At 40.7% G+C, this 20032-nt stretch overlaps 1 protein-coding gene across 5 annotated transcripts in view; it reads left to right on the forward strand.

Moving 5' to 3' along the window:
* epn2 (epsin 2) overlaps nucleotides 1-20032 on the forward strand; it is a 32433-nt gene that overhangs the window by 3684 nt on the left and 8717 nt on the right. For 4 of the 5 annotated variants that reach the window (XM_066690052.1, XM_066690048.1, XM_066690050.1 and 1 more), the window contains 5 exons: nucleotides 6881-7715; nucleotides 14162-14274; nucleotides 15980-16039; nucleotides 17801-17896; nucleotides 19527-19644. In XM_066690052.1, coding sequence (XP_066546149.1) covers nucleotides 7121-7715; nucleotides 14162-14274; nucleotides 15980-16039; nucleotides 17801-17896; nucleotides 19527-19644 — 982 coding nt within the window. In that variant the 5' untranslated portion in view covers nucleotides 6881-7120. The remainder of the gene's footprint in view (nucleotides 1-6880; nucleotides 7716-14161; nucleotides 14275-15979; nucleotides 16040-17800; nucleotides 17897-19526; nucleotides 19645-20032) is intronic. The other variant, XM_066690051.1, reaches the window with a different exon arrangement.

Genomic DNA, 20032 nt, shown 5'->3' on the forward strand with positions numbered 1-20032 from the left:
ATAATGTACTTTATTATATGACCTATTAAATTCAGTTTAGTATCTATATTGTTTTGGGGATTTATGTGTGTTGTGATGTGATGTGCCTCGGCCAGTTTAAAAATAAAATAAAAATGCAGCCTGCCATACAATTCTGTACTGGTGAATGCAACCTCTCAGAATGGGAATTTAGATGGTTGTTGGATAATGTTTCAGAATTCACTGTTGGGTCATCAGAGCAATGGAGAGGAGAGAGTGTGTATGTGAGCCCAGCTTTAATTTGCTCCTCCTTACTTGTCTGTGAAACGGGCTGCTTTTCTCAGGTGCCTGCCTCTCTCACCTATGCTGGTGGGTCAGGATGCAGGTCACCTGACTCTGGGGTGGGGGAACTCTGCCCTTATGAATTAAACATTTCTTATTTGCTAGAGTGGGGTTAGTGTCTCACTTCAAATGTTCGCATATTTTGAGAATTAACGTTACAGTGCTGAGGATATTCCAATGGTCTGGTGAAAGATTGAACACCGGCACAACAGTCTGAAATGACTTCCTGCCAAGTCTTAAAATAGAATCATGTTCAAAGAAAACAGTATGGATTCCCTAAGACTGGAAACAAACATATTTTTTTTATTATTTTGTGATTATTTAGCCTAAGCTACATTTTATCACATACATATCAGCTTTGACCTTCACAATGATATGGCACAGATTGTGATCTTCTGTAAGTGAACTGTCCCAATCTTGGATATAATTGACTGAACCTCCTTTTCGTACTACAGTGAATTTATTGTCAGTCATATTATAAAGTAGGATTTGACTACATAAATGTTATGAATATTATTAGTAATTCATTTTGCAAATACCTGCAAAATACTAACAGCATGAATAATCAGTACTATGTATGTGCTTATGTAAGGATGCATAGAGTAATATTGGATTGCAATTAATAAAGCGCAAAGCATAAATCATCAAAAATCAAAATGGCAAGGGTCTGTAAACCATGCACCAGCAGCCACGCACAGTAGCACAGCAGTCAAAGGCATAGGAGGAAAATTGCCTTGGTGCCTTAATGTCACAAGTGTTTTTTAAGGGCTAAACTGTTATTTTCTTTTTATCATATTAAAGTTTTGTACAGTGGAAACATGATTTCATTATTAATGCAGCGCTTATATCCAAGCTTGTCTTTTAAACAAATACATATTTATTTTGCCTAAAATCTGCACACCACCTACTTGCATGAACATCTTTGGTCAGAGACCACACCTACCCCTAAATCCGTGGTCTGACAGTTTGACGGCTTGATATGTTGATTTGACAAAAAGATCTGAGTGGTGGTGAGATTTGAGGTTTTCTTTAATGGTTGACAAACAAGGGAAGTGTCCTTACCAGTTGTGGTGCATGTTTCTTTTTTGGGGGGTGCCGGGCGGGGGTTGCACATGGATTCTTCCGTTTTCCTGCGAAGGTACGAATGGTCCTGTCACCTCACAGATTGTCCCTGTGTTAGCAGGCTGTGATTTGAATAACACACTTTCCCCCTGACGTTGCAGCAGCCAGCATCCCTGCCCCTGCTGAATTCCATTTGCTCAACCAAGGTGTACATGTTGGTGCTTGCCGTGTACTTCCGTGTGCAGTAAACCACCTTGGGGCTCTTCGGTGTTCACACATGCATCACATCTGTGATCCTCTGAGCATATGCTACAGAAATGATTTCATATATTATAGAAATACCATAAAATGTTTAAACATTTCCATGTTGTGGTGATTCTGCAAATCTTTCCAGTGTTGTCTTGTGTCACTTGTTAGTGTAAGAATGTGTCCTCTGTCCTGCGTCCCTTTAGGTCAGAATGGATTTGATTCCAGACCTCGATGGCAGAGGGGTTCTCGGATCTTAGCCCACCCCTCTTAATGATGTAATTTAACTGATTTTGTTAAGAAGTCAAGTAGTCTGTTCTTTATCTGACTTGTTTGCTAATTGAAGGGTACATTAAAAAGGCTCAAAGAACTCATGTGTGCATCTGTGCTTTAGAACGCCATCTAGGCTTCCTGTAAGACAGGATTGAGTTTGGGTTTGATATAATTAGTTATACATCTGAAATGGACATAATTTATAGCACACACAATTAATTACATTGCAAATGTATTATAATGTTTTTATTTTTTTCCTTCTTTCCTTCTCAGGCTCTTGATTTATAACACTTTCCTGCTCACTGACATTGCTGTTCTTATGTGAGAAGGGGAATTCTGGAAATGTATAGGTCTCCTACCTCTTAGTTAGATGCTTTGTGAACCCAATTCAGTGACACAGAGCTAAGCTCGATACTGGACACAGATCTGCAGTGGTTTGTCTCCATACGCAGAGCTAAATTTGACTCGGGATTATATTTTTCCTTCTCAACTCGAACCTGCGTTCTCACCAACACTTCATTTAATGCTTCATGTATGGTACCAGGCCAGCAAGATGACCCTCTGTGGATCTCTTAAAGCTGTAATTAATCTGGTGATCATAGAAAGCTTTTTAAATCATTCGAGTTGCTGTTTTCACTCTGCAGCAATGCTCAGACCCCTGACAGGTAGTACTGCTGCTTTACGAGACTTGCAGCTGTGCGTGTAGCAGGCTCGGAGTGTGAGGCTGGTTCATCGCACAGGGTGTCGGTTCCTGCTTACACAGTAGCTGTGAGATGTTAGAGGCCCTGAATCCTAAATTCAACAACCCCCCTTATATTGCCTATTAATTCTCAGATACAGAACAAAAACCCAGTGATTTTTGGTTTGGTTTTGGAGTATATTTGTGTTGAGTTGTTAAATTCATTTGTTGAGTATAAGTCAAGTACATCAACATCAAGTTTTTGACTTATTTTTTCAGATTGCACATTTTTCAAATCTCATGTCATTTAAATAACGTGTTATGGCTGTTGATTACCCAATCTTTCAAGTTTCCTACCCAATTGAGCTTTGCACGAATTGTCTCTGGTGGTTCAGAAATTAGTTGAAGGCTGTATAGCCTCACAAAAGAGTTTTTTTCAAGCACAGTGCAAAAAATCCTAACCTTAATTTAATTAAATGTGACTGTTGTATGCCTGTAAGTGTGTGCACTGTTGTTCCATTGGAAAACCCTGTAGTAGAATCTTTGTTCAGGGATTTGTTGTCATCTACTGCTGTCATCTATTGTTGTTATCTACTACATTTATCAGTAGATTACATAATGCCAACTGGAATTATTTAAAGTTTACATGAGGCCTTTATTATTTAGCATTGTAATGTACATTTCTAATCCATATTGAAGGTCTCTTGAACTGCAGACCTGTCCCAATATTGTGAGGGTGGCAGTCCATTTCATTGGTTGTGGCATCACCATTCAGTCTTGTTACTGTCACATACTAACGACAAAATGATCTAAACAATATACTTGTTTTAGGCCTACCGTAGGCACGAATTTATGGTACTTTTGGCAATTTAAATTAGAAAATGCTATTTTGTTTTACACCACACCTCAGGGTTTCCCACAGAAATTTGCACCTAGGTGTGTTTGTTTTTTTCATAATGAACAAGAGGGGGCTGGCGAATGTGCAAATGTATCAGTTTTTCGTCATTCATTCATTTGTTTGGCCAAGTGACACCGCTTTATTGGCCAGGCAGTCCACCTTAATACAGCTGTGGGAAACCCTGCACATTTTTTCTATTTCTAGAAATATCTGAAATGAGTCTGACCCGTATCTCTGGTCCAGAAGTGTTCTTGACACTTGATGATCTTGTGTTCAGAGTAATTGTGCTGCAGAGACCGCCACCATAAAGCTTTCTCTGTGGATGTTGGGGTGAGGGGGGGAGGGGCCACCTGTTTCTTTCAGAACTTCATTCTGCTGGTGGTAGAAGTACTTCTTCCTACCTTGGACAATTGGCTTTGGATGACTAATCTTAAAGTTTATTCCAGAACTGTTCCTTGTTTTTGCTTACATAAGTGTTCCTCAGATCATTTCTTGGCACAGTTTTATGGGGGCACTTTTGTTTTGAGAACAGTTTAGTCTTGTAAAAAAGAAATTTCCCAAAAATTCTTAATTTCGAATAATGTGATTTTTGCTTGACTTTAAATTAATTTTAAAGTACCTAAAAGTAAGTTTGATTGTTCTCTCAATTCCAGCTTGCAGCGCACTGGCTGTCATTCTGCACCGTCATTATTGGGCAGGAGCACAATTCTCCACAGTTATTTAACAGAGGATCAAGTAACCGCACATAGCATCAAGAGCGCAGATCCGTAAACAAATGGGGCCTGTGTGCAGGTTTCCAGTGGCTCTGTGTGAGAGAAGAGAGTGGCGGTGCTTCGTTCTTGGCATGATACAGTTGCCTCTCTTCCTCTTGTCTGATGAGTTTGAATAGGTGATTAAAACGGCAGATGTTTCATTAAGTCCCTGCTGTATTCATGTGTATGCGTGCTCGGGGAAGGCGGCAGAGGGGGGGTGGATAGGGAAGGACAAGGAGGGTGAAGAAGAGCTCTATGGCTCCACAGGACGGCAGGAGTCACATTTCAGTGACTCTTAATGAATTTACGGGATGTGCCAAGTGGTTTTGTTGGGCTGCCCACCTCCCCCAGGGCTCCCATTCTCTCCATGCTTAAGTGCAGGAAGTGCAGCCTCGACATGGCCCCAGCAGTTCTGCTTGGCCTCGGACTGCGCTTTCTTCAGTGCAGGTAGGTGGGACTGTAACCTGATCACACGGGCAAACAAAGAATTTTGTTGACTTGTCCCTAATATGCGGGATGGTGTAATAACTCGGGAAGTGGTGCCAGTGTTAAAGGAGGAAGCCATAGGCCGTTAAGGAGAGGATGAGGTCAAGCCAGCTTCCATTTTAGCTGGTGTGTGACATCTGCAGTTTGATGTCATGCTCCAGGGCACAAGGGTTTATACAAAAGTGTTTCCAGCCAGACTTTGTTGTGATGTAGTTAGCAGTTCTAGTAAGTGAGAAGAAATCCTCTCAGTTTTTGGATAAGTACTAAGAACCGTGCTTCTCACGCAGCCAGACATGGCGATTACATTTTTAATATTGCTGAAATGGAGTGAATAATCACTGTTTTCTGTGCCAGGCATACTGCATGTAGGAGGTTGCTGAGCCTACTCAATCAATTAGAAGTTAGTGTGCAATGATAATTTTCCATTTAGAATGAAACTGAATAATAATGCATGAAATAATGGATTTCGTGACATAAAGAACCACAGTCTCACCACTCTCCTTCCTCTAACCGTTACAAGATATTTAGATGCTAGAATAAATTATTCAAATGATATACTTAAAGTAGTTTGCATTTAATACATCTGTGTATCAAGTATTCTGTACTGCTGCTTGAGCCAAAATGTGATGGATTTGAGATGTTTCAGAGCCTTACAATTGCCACATTTTTCTGTAATACAAAGCGGCTTTTGCAGGGTTTCCTGTTTCAAATAAATAGTTTTATTGTTTGCATTCTGTGTTAAAAGCAGAAAACACAATAATGCTTCCTAGCTTTGTTCTATTCCCTTCTCCCATCAGTTACCTGTCAGCATGTATGAGAGACTTGTTTAGTATAAAAGTAAGCTTGGGGATCTGAAAGCCCAGCCCTGAAAGCACAAGACATGTTTGTGTTTGTACCACCTTAGTAGTTACTCATTTGGGGTATACAGTCTCCTAATTGGGGAGAATGTATTTTATTTTTTATTTTGAAGTCCTAAGGATCCTGTTTATAGATGCCTGTAAAAGCAGGATTGCTTTAATTAACTTTATTGAAAAACATCATTGAGATTAATGATGACATGGGGGTGTCTTTGGGTATGTTGGCTCTGAGGACTGGACTGGAACACCACGTAACACACATAGTCTGCTGTCAGGCCCGAAAAGCACTGTTCTAAGTCGTGTCATGCAGTCTTGCTTTTCCAGTACTTCACCTCCTATTCGCCACACGCTTGTCTTCGAATATTTGTCGTTCCAGAAGACGGCACCTTGACAACTAATTGTAAACCAACCCAGTTTTTTTTTTAACCTTGTAAGCAGTGCGTGGGGGCTCTGTTTTTCAGCAGTTTTGATGAAGACAAGCCACTGAATTAAGTGCACAATATGGTGACTAGGGCTTAGAGTGCAGTTTTTTGCAACAGTCGCATCTTTTCTTCTGTAGGGTAATTGAGGCAAATGTGGAGCAAAGCAGTTCTCGCACTCGCACACTGAATCTCTTCACCCACTCATTTATAGTCAGCCACGAGAAGCACTATGTCACTCCTCCTTCATGGTAAAGTTCCACATTGCAGTTGTAAATGTGAGGAATGGGAGTCTTGTCTCGTCAATGGAGGTATTCTTGAAGAGCTTTTTTAATTAATCTCCTTTTATGGTGTATTGTTATGCTGTATCTCTGCATTCTTGTACCACAACACTGTTCTTCGGAAGCTCAGCTATAGGATTTAATGGCAGGTCAGTAGATGTTCTGGGTTAGTAAAATGCACAGCTGTGACCTATTTCTCTATCTGATTTGCTGTGAACATTTTATTAGTCAAGTAACTAAAGTCAGGAAACGCATTAGCATGCTTCTGGTTACTTATCTTTCTAATGTTTTTTTTACAGTCTACGTTTTGGAATTTAAGTGTTTTATGCATCTATGAAATTGTGTGTTCATTAATATATTTTCTTTAATATATTTAATACAATAAATAAATAAATAGTATTTTCATGTAAATGTTCTATAAATAAGGAAACAATGTGATCACCTACCTAATATTTGCTTAAAGAGAGCACCATCCGTATTAACCTTCAGAAAAACAATTACTTTCCTGTGAATGAGCCCTATGTTGGTGGGTATGGTTCTTCTCTGCTTGACTGAGTAGATTATCTTCTTGGCAGTTTTCTCCAGTTTTTCCTCCTCACTGTCTAATGTTCTGTGCTTCCGTTGCAGGTAATGGAGGAACTCAACGCATCGGCTGCCCTCTCTGTGTGGAAATGGTTTTAACAGGTGCTGTACTGGAGACTTAAGGAATACGGCTTTTTGGTGGTGTGGTGGCTGAGAAATAGCACTGTGAACACATTGTGGACTTACCTCTCCCCCTCCCCCTCCCCTCCCCCCATTTTCTTTTTCATTTGTTTTGTAACATCCAATTTTTATCTGTCAAAAACGTTAAAAAAAACAAACACCAAGATGCCAAGTTCCTCGATACGGCGGCAAATGAAAAACATTGTGAACAATTACTCCGAGGCCGAGAAGAAGGTGAGGGAGGCCACCTCCAATGACCCCTGGGGCCCCTCCAGCTCCCTGATGTCGGAGATCGCAGACCTCACGTACAATGTGGTGGCCTTCTCGGAGATCATGAGCATGATCTGGAAGCGGCTCAACGACCATGGCAAGAACTGGCGCCACGTCTACAAGGCGCTCACCCTGTTGGATTACCTGATCAAGACGGGCTCGGAGCGGGTGGCCCAGCAGTGTAAGGAGAACCTCTTTGCCATCCAGACCCTCAAGGACTTCCAGTACATTGACCGCGATGGCAAGGATCAGGGCATCAACGTGCGCGAGAAGTCCAAGCAACTAGTCTTCCTGCTGAAGGATGATGATCGGCTGAAGGGCGAGCGTTCCCAGGCCCTCAAGACCAAGGAGCGCATGGCCCAGGTGACCACCAGCGTCGGCAGCAGCAACCAGATCAACTTCGGCCGCGGCTCCAGCCAGCCCAACCTCTCCACTAGCTACTCTGAGGAGTACGGCAGGTCCGGAGGCTCCCCTGCCTCCTACCATGGCTGTAAGTTACAGGGAGGGGGGGATAGGTTGATACTTGCTTCATCCTCTCTATACTTTTGTTTCTTTATCTTAACTGAGCACAAAGGGTTAAAGTTCCAAAACCAGCTCTGTTCTGTGTTATGACTTCTCTGTCGTTTCTTAATCACTCTTGTTCAAGTTTTTCCTTTGTTAGGCCCAAGTTTGAGTGCAGTGTCACAAAGACATTACTGACTGTATTTCCACTTTCTTTATTTGAGGTCCCTTGAAAAAACATGTTTAAGTCCATGTTGTCTAACCATCAAATTAGTCATTTTTACTTCTAATAGTTACGTACCGGGTTTAATGAGAGCTGCGTTGCAACATGTTTCATCAGCAGAGGTTCTGGGATATTTTTCTCCCAGAGAACAGACATTCAGATCCTCAGGCTAATGAAGCTGCTTGCTTTGTAGACAATAAGACAGTTCAATAAAATTAGATTCTCTTATTTTATTGAACTCCTTATCATGTAGAGGTGATGACAGTAACTCACTGACAGGATAGCAATTATATGCCACACATCCTTACTAGGAATTCAGTTGATTCAGTTGATCTGATTAATCGATCCATAAATACATTCCAGTAATCTGCAGGATGGATTTGGTTTTTCGTCACTTCGATCATAGCTACGTGCTGTAACCCGCAGACTCCTTGCTAATCTAGTCATGCCGAGCAGCTGAATCATATACTACGATTGGCCACTTGCGCAACACATCTCTACAGAAGGAATCTGTTTAAATGATTGTGGTTGAAATGAAAGTTGTTTCCCAGAAGCCCTCCATCACTTATTGCTGGGCTCTGAATGGGGTCTCATTGCACTTGTCCCCAGCTCCCCCCTCAGTGGTGTGTATTGCTCTGCAAGATTATTGCATCCTGTGGATTACTGGTTTGTCAATGCTCACAGTCCTTACTTATGCTGAATGGAGAAATCCCTTTATCTGCAATCATTCAATCATTGCAGGAGGGCATCAGTAACAGTTTTCTCCATTATGACCTTACTTTTTTCGAAAATGTCATTTTGCTGCATTTGTAATCCTGTCAGTATAGTCCTGGGAAGCATGCTTTCCAAGACGAAGAATCCGACCTCCCCTCTTCCTTGTGTACCCTTTAGCAATGTGGAATTCCTGTATTCCCAAGGAACGGTGCTGCACAGTTTCAGCGTGCGGGGGAGAGGAAGTAGGTTGCATCTTCCCACCCCTCAAAACATTTGATAATCTTCTCAGGGGAACTGAGCACATCCTTGAAATTCTTGGATAAGCAGAGAGAAAGATATTGAAGACAAGCAAGCAAAAATAGTATCTTGTGCTTTTTCCCCCATTTCTCTTGTATCCCTGGTCAAGGACTTGACACGTGACTCTGATGACTGGTGATAGTTGCTGGACTGTAGCTGTGAAGATGTGCTTTATGTTTAAGGACAAGGCCAATGTTCTTTTCAGGGGGATTTTTCCCATTATTAGCCCACCTTAAATCTTAGCCTTATCCTCTAATATCTTGTCCTTGGCCATGGACAGTAAATGCACCTTTCTGTGTACAGCTGGACAAGATAGCAGCACAAGAAAAAATAAATCATATGAAGTAACATTACATATACTAGCCTTTTTACTCTGTATTTTTGATTCCTGTAAGCCAGTACCCAACAGTCCAGTATTGACAAAGGATCTTTTCTTTCTCCTGTCTCAGAGAGTATAGTTGTGAGCAGCTTGATGGATGCAGGGAAGACTAGAGTGCACATGACAGTCCCTGGCTGTAGGGGGGTTGCTATTTCAGTCAGAAATGCGCATGTATAATGTGCCTCCTGCTGAGGACTGAATCATGATACAAAAAGAGGAAAAGCAAGGGGGAAAGAAACATGACAACACATTTTGTTCCCTGCTTGGATATGCATCTAGGCAGGAATTATTAATGCGAGACTGGAGTGTTAACGGTGGAACTTTTCAAATTCCTCTAGAAGTTTCCTGTTATTGTTCTGACAGGAAAATCGGAATGGGTATTTCACTTAGCCTTTAACCAGAAGTGTGAGATTACCTCAGTCTGATATTGGTTTAGTGCAGACATGACAAAACTGTTACTGAAAATGTCAGTCTGGTAAATCTATGTGGGTGTTTTTTTTTTTTTTTTTGGCCCCTCCCCATAATCAACAAAACTGATATCCAGTTGGATCTGTATACTCTATTCCGATTCTCCGAATGGTAAGTCTAAAATAATCAGAGATTAATATAAAAATGTTAATTGGTAATTTAAATGGTTTCTAAAATGTATGTAGAATGTACAGATTCAGGAAGAAAATATACAGAACATCTTGAGCTCAGTTGTTTTGTCCTAAACTGAAAAACAGCCCCCATCATTGTCTGGGACAGGTATTGAAATTAGCATAAAATGGGTTGAAATTGCAACAAGGTTTAATTCACAATTTGCAAGGTTGGGTTTACATTTTTTTTTAAAAGACCCAGTGAATTATAATTGCTTCTAGTCCCTTTGGCAAGAGCTTTACATTTGTATGATTACAGTCCGTGCCTGCTTTGATGTCCAGCCGTCGCTTTTTTCAGCCTGCCTTTAGCACGTCTGAGAGACCAGAGACTGCCCTCTCAGTCTGCTAGGCCTGTGCAGTGCATCACAGCAACATCGCCCTGTCCGAGCGGCAGGAAGCAGCATCCTTGTGCTCGCTGCACACGTCACTGCCATGCCAGCCCTGCTCCCTCCTTACTGCCCAGGGGTGAAAGATATGCAGGCTAGCTTTATGTTACAAAAGTCACTTGCATAATGAGCTACAGACATTCTGCTTCATAATGCTTTATGTAGCATTTCAGGTGTGTAGCTAAACGGGGCATTTTGTTAGTTTCCACTTTGGGTGTTACCTATACCCCTTTAGCTGGGCAGCCTGTAGTAGATTTTAACACTTAGACCCCTGGAATATAAATTCTAACTGAAGTAGTGTCTGGTTAGTAAGTTTGTTTCTATTGTTTTCACTGCTCCCTGTAATTTAGCTCTGTGTGGTATTTTAATCAATTTGCATAAGTTGATTCTGTAAATTTGGTTAGTACAGCATCTACATCACACGGAAAGGTAAGTCACTAATAGTAAACGGTGGCACAATTGAATGTGATGTAGAGGCTACTGGGTGTGTCTTACTGGCCAAGTAGCACTGCTTTTGAACACTATTAAACCAGGCCCTGAAAAGGTGTTACTACATAGTTTCCACTCAACCACAGGCATTTAACCTTTAGTGTCCCATTAGAGCTTCATAGTCCCTGTAAGTCCAGAAAGGTTTGCCTTGTTTACTTGGTTGTGACGTCGGAAGAACAGAGAATTGAAATCCAGGTTGGATCAATCCAGAAAGCGTTAACTTCCAAACAAGAAAGAAAGTGTCCTGGTTTCTGTCTGGAGAACCGTAGGTTATAAGTTTTGAATGAATCATTGTGTTCTTAAATTTATAAAGGACTAAGATGATAACCCCCTCCTACCTAGTACAGTAAGAACCTTGAGCAGTAGTCTCTATCCCTGGTCCTGGAGGGCCCCAGTCTTTTAGGTCCACCCTCAGTCATTCATGCCTAAAGACATAGAACATAGTTATTGATCAACTAAACATGTCACTTCTTCAATTAAGGCAACCCTGGTCCTAGAGTCCTTCAGATATGTGTTCCAGATTCTCTAAATTATGGAATTTACCAAGGTGTCTGCAGGATAGATCAGAAGTATTTGTAAATTGATCATTTAAGGGTGATGTATAAGAACTGTTGGATTGGGACAAGGTTGCTGCTTCCTGGTCTGGAGGATAGGCTTTTTCAGGCACATGAATGGTAGCTTTGTATTAGGAAAGGACTGACAAAACATAGTTTTGATAACCTTTGAGAAGAGGCCATATGGTCCATATTCATTTGTTTATTACTCCTAATTGATGGATCCAGGGACCTCAGTGACTGGCTCACCCACCCTATATTCACTCATAGCTATGACTGGTGGTTTCACTTTCCAGCACTTTCCAACAAAACTAACCACTCCACTGCAGCTGAAATATCAAGGAGTAGGGGCCTGGCATGAATGTTTGTTTGACCAACTCTTTTAAAGATAATATTGTGGTTTACAAAGCATTTTGTAATGGAAAATTTCACAAGAAATCACAGAAAGGGCTGTGATAAGAGTCATGTGATCACTTTCTTCTCAAGGGTAGGAAAATACATAGCTATTTTAGGAACCATACACAGCTGTTTTTTTTTTTTTTTTTTTAAGTTGTCTCCTTCAACTTTGTTAGTAAGTGGAATATTTTTTTTTTTCTGTGATGCAGAACAGCTCAATGTATTAAATGAGTGGTGTTTTTCAATTAACGTGTTGTGGCACATTGGTGTAACGAGTGAAAGTCACAAGAAAAACTAAAATGGTTAAGGAATAAACATTTCTCATTTATTAAGAATACATCTGATCAAATTCGTTTTTGCATCAAGACAAGCTGAGGTTTCACACTGAAAGTTGTTTTATTTTCAAATTTATAAAAGGGCAGAGTGGTGGGCAAAGGAGGGGTTGGTGTGCTAAGGCAAATGGTTTGAACTTTAAAGGTTATCGAAACACTGAACTACAGTGATCTGCATCAGAGATCTTCAAGGGGGCATCAGAAGAGAATCACCCACTTTAGGTTCTAGGAAGTAGAGATGTGTGAATTGCAAACCTCAATGACGCTTCCAAATCACAGCTCAGTACAACACCCAGATCAGAAAGTCGGAGCAGTCCTAACATCGTAACAGTTGTCCCTCTGTTGCTAACAGGGTGGTCACTGTACTGGTGTTGGTTTTAAACTACATCAGCTTAGTGGCTCATTGTTTATTCTGAGGCAGATCAGAATGTATAAAGGTTTATATTAGAACTCCTAAGCTCCATGAGATCTTACTGTGCAAGCAAATGAGTGGTGGGAAAGCCTTAATATGATTTTAAAAATAGTGCTATGCAGTTGATTACATTCAATGTCAGGTATCGCGCCAAGTGCATGTATTGCTATTGGCAGGTTTCCCATTTGTGCCGTTAGATCTGTTGTGTGTTGCAGAGACATGCGGTGCATTTTATTTTGTGGACACCCGAGACATGGCTGCCCTTAATCCAATAAGTACAGGAGGAAGAAGCTCTCAATCGGTTTAACCGCGACGAGCTTTAATCAGCCATAACCTGTGGTGACTTAACCCACATACACAGAAGCCTGAACTTGTCATCCGTCTCCATGCGCTGCGTTGCCCCCATGGAGCCAAATAGGTTCTGGGATAGACGTGGGTTGGCAAGGGTGTTGGTCTGAGTCTCTGGATCTGTGAGATCCACTGTAGGGTCTACAATAGTAAAAAAAAAAAAAAAAAAAAAAAAAAAGGCCCACCAAGCCCCATGACATTTTAAGGGGTGTGTGCGCAGCACTCCAGGTAGGATGTACTAACAGGACAGTTAATCCCATTTATAACTGACCTCCTTGAGACACGAATACTTTCTAGTATGAACTTTGATTTTCAATTGTAGTGCCCCTGCCAGTCTGAGATGCCTTCAAACCATTTTATTTTCCTTACTATAATATATCTTTTAATGGTTTACATTTTCAGCCTTTCTTGATCTCCATGGTAGTTATTTTTCTGTGAAGGACGGGTGGCTTGTAATGTTGACTGCAAGAGCTGAGTGAGATTCACACTATACTGTTTAATTTCAATCATTGGTATGGCAGTTTCACGATAATCATACAAATTGATGTATGTCGTTGAGTTAAGGCTCTGTGGCCCTTCAGACCTTATCCAAGGCCTACAAACACTCTTTGTGCTAAGCCTTGCCATACTTCTCACCTGCTGCTGTGTAAGTGTACTTCAACCATAACAGTTAGAATCTATATCCTGTGTATAACTAAGGGCCAGATTTAAGCTGGGAAGGTATGTGTCGGCAGGTCAACTGAAAATCTCACTATTGTGGACTTGGACGGTTGTCCGATGGTAATTTATTGCCATTCAATCTAGTTCCCTTTGCTCTACTGAAGGGTTTGACACAGCATTCCTGTGACATGAGTAATTACACAAGCCATTCTTGTATGTGAGCTAAAGAAAGAAATGCCCCACATTCCCTTGCAAAAGCCTCTTCCCCCCTCTTTTTGTTGTGGGGGATGGGGGATTAAGTCCAGGGTTAATATTCATGGTCTCTATTTTCTTATGTAGCTGCTTCACAGTGAAAAATACAAATCAGTATTTGGATCACCTGAGTTTTTAAAACTCACAAATTTGTGTTCTCTCCTTGTCATTATACAGTTTGAGTCAACTGAAATAAGGCACCTTTGTAGATCTGTCTTTATATCCTAATTGTATATTTCACCCATTTACATTATGTACCCTTACCATTTAAACTCTTTTCACTTTCTTGTTTGAATGTAAGTGTACATAGGCTTGAACAAAATGGAAAAAGTAAAGAGACTGCTGTGTTTTCCAGCCACATCCCCGCACGCGTCCTCCGAGCTGGAGCAGGCCCGGCCACAGACCACTGGTGAGGAGGAGCTGCAGCTCCAACTGGCACTCGCCATGAGCCGTGAGGCAGCAGAGCAGGTAATGGGTGAACAAGGGAGCGAGCAAGCGCCATCAGTCATGACATCTGTGTCCTCTTAACCCACCTCTTCATTCCACAGCAAGACTTGCTCTTAACTTCTAACTCTGACCTCTCTCTTGAGCTTATGTCTTGGTATTATGAACACTTTCCTGTCTCCTGCTGAGCCTGGCTTCCATTGAAGAGCCTTTCCTCCCCACCCCTGTCACCATCTATCTATGGTAATTGTGTAAGTGTGGTGATAACAAACAGTGGTTGGAGGCTTTATTACAAGATAAAACTGGCGATCAAGCTACTGGTCTGTTAGCTTTTAGATTACCCAGAAAGCCTCCAGTGTTATCTTTTTCAAAGTGTAATTGCAACATTGCTCTTCAGTATTTAAGGGGACCACTTTTGAGTGTCAAGTCAGGGGTAGAAATTAGGATGCAGCACACGCACCAAGAAATGTTCACCAGGAGACTTGGAGCTGTGACCGAAACTTTTATAAATTACAAAACAGAGCAATCAGCCTTTTAGCAAAGAATGATCTGTAGAGATCTCCACTACTCTGGCTAAGAGGTAAACCTCAACAATGTGTGTTGCAGTTCCTCTAATAGGGCTGGTTTGCATCTTGTGAATTAAGCATTAGAAGGCTTATGCTGGGAGTGTTTTCTTGTAACATTTGATAAGTTCCATATGAATACAAGATGACAACCTTATGCTTATCATAAAAAGGATTGTTCCCTGTCATGAGTAGATTATAACAGAGGAAAACCACAGGAGAGGTGGTGCCTCCTTCCTGTATAATCCACTCATCTTCTGGGCCCCTGCACAGAGATCTTTCAGTGCAGACTTAACCATCTGGTGTTTAAAATGAACAGTGTAATGTTTGACCAGGTCATATGCAATGTATTCATCTTTTTATCTTTGCTTTGATTTCCAGTCCCTATGTATGATAGTCTACTTTTTTGTTCAAACAAAAGCATGGAATAGTGGTGTTTAATGTGGACTTAGACTATTATCTAAAGAATACCATTTTAAAAGGTCTATCCATGTACATTTTACAAGAAATAAGTTATTCACAGATCACTTGATAATCTCCTGTACAAATTTTGTTGGATGTACAGGTGCTATAAGGTTTTAGCTATACTTGGATTTTAATAAGATGGTCCATCTTCATTTTCTAGCCTCTGACTTTTAGTTCTTATTTTACATAGAAGGAGAATAACCCTCTCATTGTTTCAGTAAGGGTAGTTCATGTTCTCTTAATGAAATACACCCCATATGTTCTCAGATTTTCAATTTTGCAGTTGGGGAAAAAAAAAAATTGAATCTACTGCGTGATGCTTTTAAATGAATGTGTGTATCTAGATAGAAACTTACAACAAAGCTCAAGGGGAACTAGTTCCCCCTCAAAAATGTATAAGTTGCAGGTATAGTTTCCTGTTTTTCATCTCTATGTACACTTCTCTAATCAACACATCTTTAATCCTTCAAAACTTGGTGCCTTGTTCACTTTGAAAGTGCATTTAGTCAGCTTGGGGGCTGGGATCAGATTAAAAGGCCAGAATCGGTCAGGAATGGTCAGAAGACGTCTAATAAACATGGAGTCTAGCTAGACCAATGAGAGACAGAGGTGGTGCAAGCATGTGTGCTGACTGCCAATGTAAAGATGAAAACGTGTTTCCACTGTAAAGTTTCTCAGGCCATAATTTTTATTGAGGATAGGAAGAAGCACAAGGCTGGAGGCCGCGTGGAGGAGGCTCTTACTGGCCGGTGTTACCACAGGTATCAGATTTTGTTCAGTAGGCTGTTTGACTCCAGTTCTCGCCAGTTTCATTTTTTTAACACTTAAAACCACATTTGCCAGATTAATGCTGCAAGAGATGTGTTCAATTCAAAATGCCTTTTTTTTTCTTCTCAGTTTTCATCGTTTTGTGAAAAATTTGGTCTTTTTTTTTTTTTTTTGTCGTGTTTTGTTTTTTAATGAAACTGGCAAAAAAAGGGTCTAGGCTTAATTTTAATTATTTTTTTTCCCCTCCCCCCATTTTTATTTTCTGTTGGAAGTCAGTATTGTGGGTTCAAGTATGATTCCTGGTGCTTTTATTCACAGTTTCTTACCTTTGGTGGTGTTTATTCCTCTCTCCTGCATGGTTCCCTTGATTCTCCATGTGTTTCAGTTTGTCTCTATGGGTATGCTTACAACTTGTCCCTCAAAGCTGTAGCTAATTAATTGCTTCCCTTCTGCCACAGAGCAGTTATGCAGGCACAGTGCAGCACGGAGTTCCAAGTGCATCCTGTTTAGATTGCCAGCAGGGAAGCAATTTACAGCTGCCCAATTAACACTGAATAATACATAATAAGAAAATTACAGCAACAGGCCACACTTCCATTTCAGTTGGAGCCGGTTGTTTTAGTGCCATATGAGGCTTTGGATTGGTTTTCCATTGGAATGCAGGCATGTGTTTTGAGGTGGGGCCTTGGTCAGCCATCAGTGCGGCATGCCGATTGAACACAAGATGTAAGCGAATGCTTAATCGCAAATGAAGATGGCGAAGCCAAAGCAAGCCATTTTGTTCTTCCTTTGGAAAATCAATGCTTAGCTGCCCTGGGATTCATCTGGGCGAAGGGGGTTGGTGGGGGGGGGCATATGTTGTTTCAGACCATTGGAAAAGCAAACAGAGCACAGACATGGGAGAGAGTAATAAAGAGCTCACAGATAAGAAACATACATGAGAAACTGCCAACACCTTTTGAGATGCACATGCAGTTTGGAGAAGGGCCTATATGAAAGCATGATAAAGGAGTGAAAGCACCAAGAAAAACAAAACCAGAACACCTGGATATTAAGTTCAAGATATTGGAGGTTCAAGAGATGACTGTTGTATGTATGAGTTTATAAAAAAGGAAAGTAAAGAACAATGCCAGTCTCTTCATTGCCTTGTTATTTTATTATACATGTTCATATGTGTTCAGACAACAGGATTGTTCTTTGATCCATCCTGGTGAAAACGTGTGCTTTTCAATTTGCTGTAAAAAAAAAAAAAAAAAATTAATGTGTGTGTGTGTATATATACACGACAAAATAAATAGCCACATTTTTTAAGAGGGTAAACGGGGTAACCCAAATACATTTTTCTTTTGATCTTAATGAGAGGATGTAACCTTTACCTGTGAATTGAAAGTCCTGCACTACACTGTCCACTGACTGTTTACCTCAGTCCTCTGTTACTCACTTGGCACCAGTGCTTGATCCTATCAGTCACATAAGGGGATGCATTCACAAAACCTGAACCACCTTTCCAAGCGTGTACAGTTCTGGATGCATTTTCTGGTAGTTTACTTTTTAAAAGGAGTAACAGTGGTAGTGAATACTGACTAAGTATAGGTTGTTCCTGATTTAGGTCCTGCAAACAATCGGCAGCGAGTGGTGAAGTTGTAGGAGGAGAGCTTGGGGTACGGGCCTGGATGTGGTGAGGGGATTATGAATGCGTCCCGGATAGAGTCCTGGCAGCAAGGGGCAGCCTCTCACGGTCTCTGTGCTTTCAGGAGGAGAGGATGCGCCGCGGAGACGACCTCCGGCTGCAGATGGCCTTGGAGGAGAGCCGCAAGGACTCGGGCAAGGGCGGCAAGAAGAAGAAAGAGGTACGTTCCGTACATTAGACCCTAGAATTATCTAAAGAATCTGCTGTCTATTACCTGCAAATTCTGTTACAGTTGTGCTGAACAAAGTAATACTTGTGCTTCTTATAAACGTATCATGAACTTGCAAAAGTCTGACTTAATAAGTAAAACACAGGTCTGGTTTTGCAGACCCAGATTAGCACTTGTCTTTTGAGGTTTAAGAGGAGTGCTCTTCAAGGATTATGAAGCCAGCTCTTGGCATGTTGGCTTTGATTAAACAGCAGTTAGAAGAAATTAGGGAAACTGATTAAATAGGTGGGAGTTTGTAGGAATCATCACAACTAACAATTGTTTGATGTAGGAAGGTTTGTTTTTAAAATCTGAAAAATATATTTTAAATGTGTTTTGGATGAGTAAGCCTATTGATTGAGAGAGATATGATCAAGTCAAAGATTTTAAGTGCTAATTAACAAACACTGTTGCAGCGGTTCGTTAATTTTGTGTCACTTCTGTCAGTGACATTCTATACCCTCCTAAGAAAAGAATTCCATATCTTAAAGGATTTTCAACATTTGTTTATATTTACAAGAACCTGGACAGTGGCAAGAACATCATATGCAACTAAGCAGTTTTGAGAATAATCTGCAAAAGAGTAGCCTCTTTCCTGTATACTTTTGCACAGCTGTATAGTAAATTCTATTGATTGTGCAATACAGAGAAATAGAACAGGCTTAAAAAAGTAGAAAATGCAGGCAGACATTTAGTATTTAAGCCTTTACACTAAAAGCTCCTTTAAAGAAAGGCTACCATTACTATCCAATAAAACCTAATGTCCCGTCCCCCACCCCAAGCTATTATGCAAGGCACAGCAATGAGGAAACTGGGAACAAGACTCATGGTGTTTCAGAGTTCACTCTAGTTCATAGGAAGTTTAATTGCAACTGTGTTATTTCCATTCATTTCACAGTGTGCAATATCAATGACTTCAACTAAATGAGTTTATAATGCAAGAATGCACACCTTGACAATAGAAGAAATGCATTTGGATTTTGTTTTTCATAATCTAATTGTCATAATTTTGATGAATGTATTACAAACTGTGGCATGTTTCCTTGAATATGCTGTCACTGAATAGTGAAGCGGACCAATTTGTTTCCCCATACGGAGTGCAGCCAGGATCTTTTTGGCCCAATTTCACTCTGAATACTTGATTGCTCTGCCCATGATTCCTCCAATGGGAGAACGGTTGACTATTTCTGAACATTTCATTTATTAGGCCTGTTGATTTTGGCAGGATTGTTGCTGATTTTCCAATCACAGTTGATTGTGTTCATTGGAACTTGTTTTGTACTCTTAAAAGTATAACGCATGGTTGCCATCAACACTTTGACGTTGTTTTTTTACTATAACATCGTCATTTTAGTTGTATTCACTTATTCATCTAAATATTATGAATTATTACTTTCTATCTTACCACCTTGAATATCGGTGTAAATATATTAAAGATTTGATTTTGCCAATCATGATGCATTATAAGTACTTTAAGCTATGGCACGGTGTTCAAGGAGTGACTTTAATTTTTAGACTTCCCCTTTGTGTTACTGATAGTTATTTCAAAAATATGTATTGTGTTCCCTGTCTGTCCTTACAGTCGGCTCTCATGGACCTAATGGATGCCTTGCCTGAAGCAGAGCAGGCCCCAGATCCCTGGGGGGGAGCAGCAGCTGCGGCAGCGGCTGCTTCCGCCCCAGACCCCTGGCAGTCTTATGGTGAGTCCCCACTGTCCTACGCCCCTGGTCACTGAGCCATGCCCCCCCCTTACTGCACCGTGGATCTGCCACACCAATTCGAGTTCGCATTTGTGGTGACATTTGGAATAAATTCCACTATCATCCCTTGTTCCCTATATAAACTGCACATACTCCCGATGGCCTGTCACTCAACTTCGGCAGTTTCTTGTTTGCTGATTCCTAATAACCTCAAGTAACTTTTCAATCTCCTTTCAAAATCATGACATAATTACATTAATTTCAGGGGATTTTACACTTTATGCTTAAAGAGATTGCTCACCCTTAGGGTATTACATGTTGAAGAATTAAATTATACTGTACATATATACTTTATGCATATGTCTGTCTCTATAGAAAATTACCTTAA

The sequence above is a fragment of the Amia ocellicauda genome, chromosome 17, assembly GCF_036373705.1.
Source record: "Amia ocellicauda isolate fAmiCal2 chromosome 17, fAmiCal2.hap1, whole genome shotgun sequence".
In the NCBI taxonomy this organism is placed as follows: domain Eukaryota; kingdom Metazoa; phylum Chordata; class Actinopteri; order Amiiformes; family Amiidae; genus Amia; species Amia ocellicauda.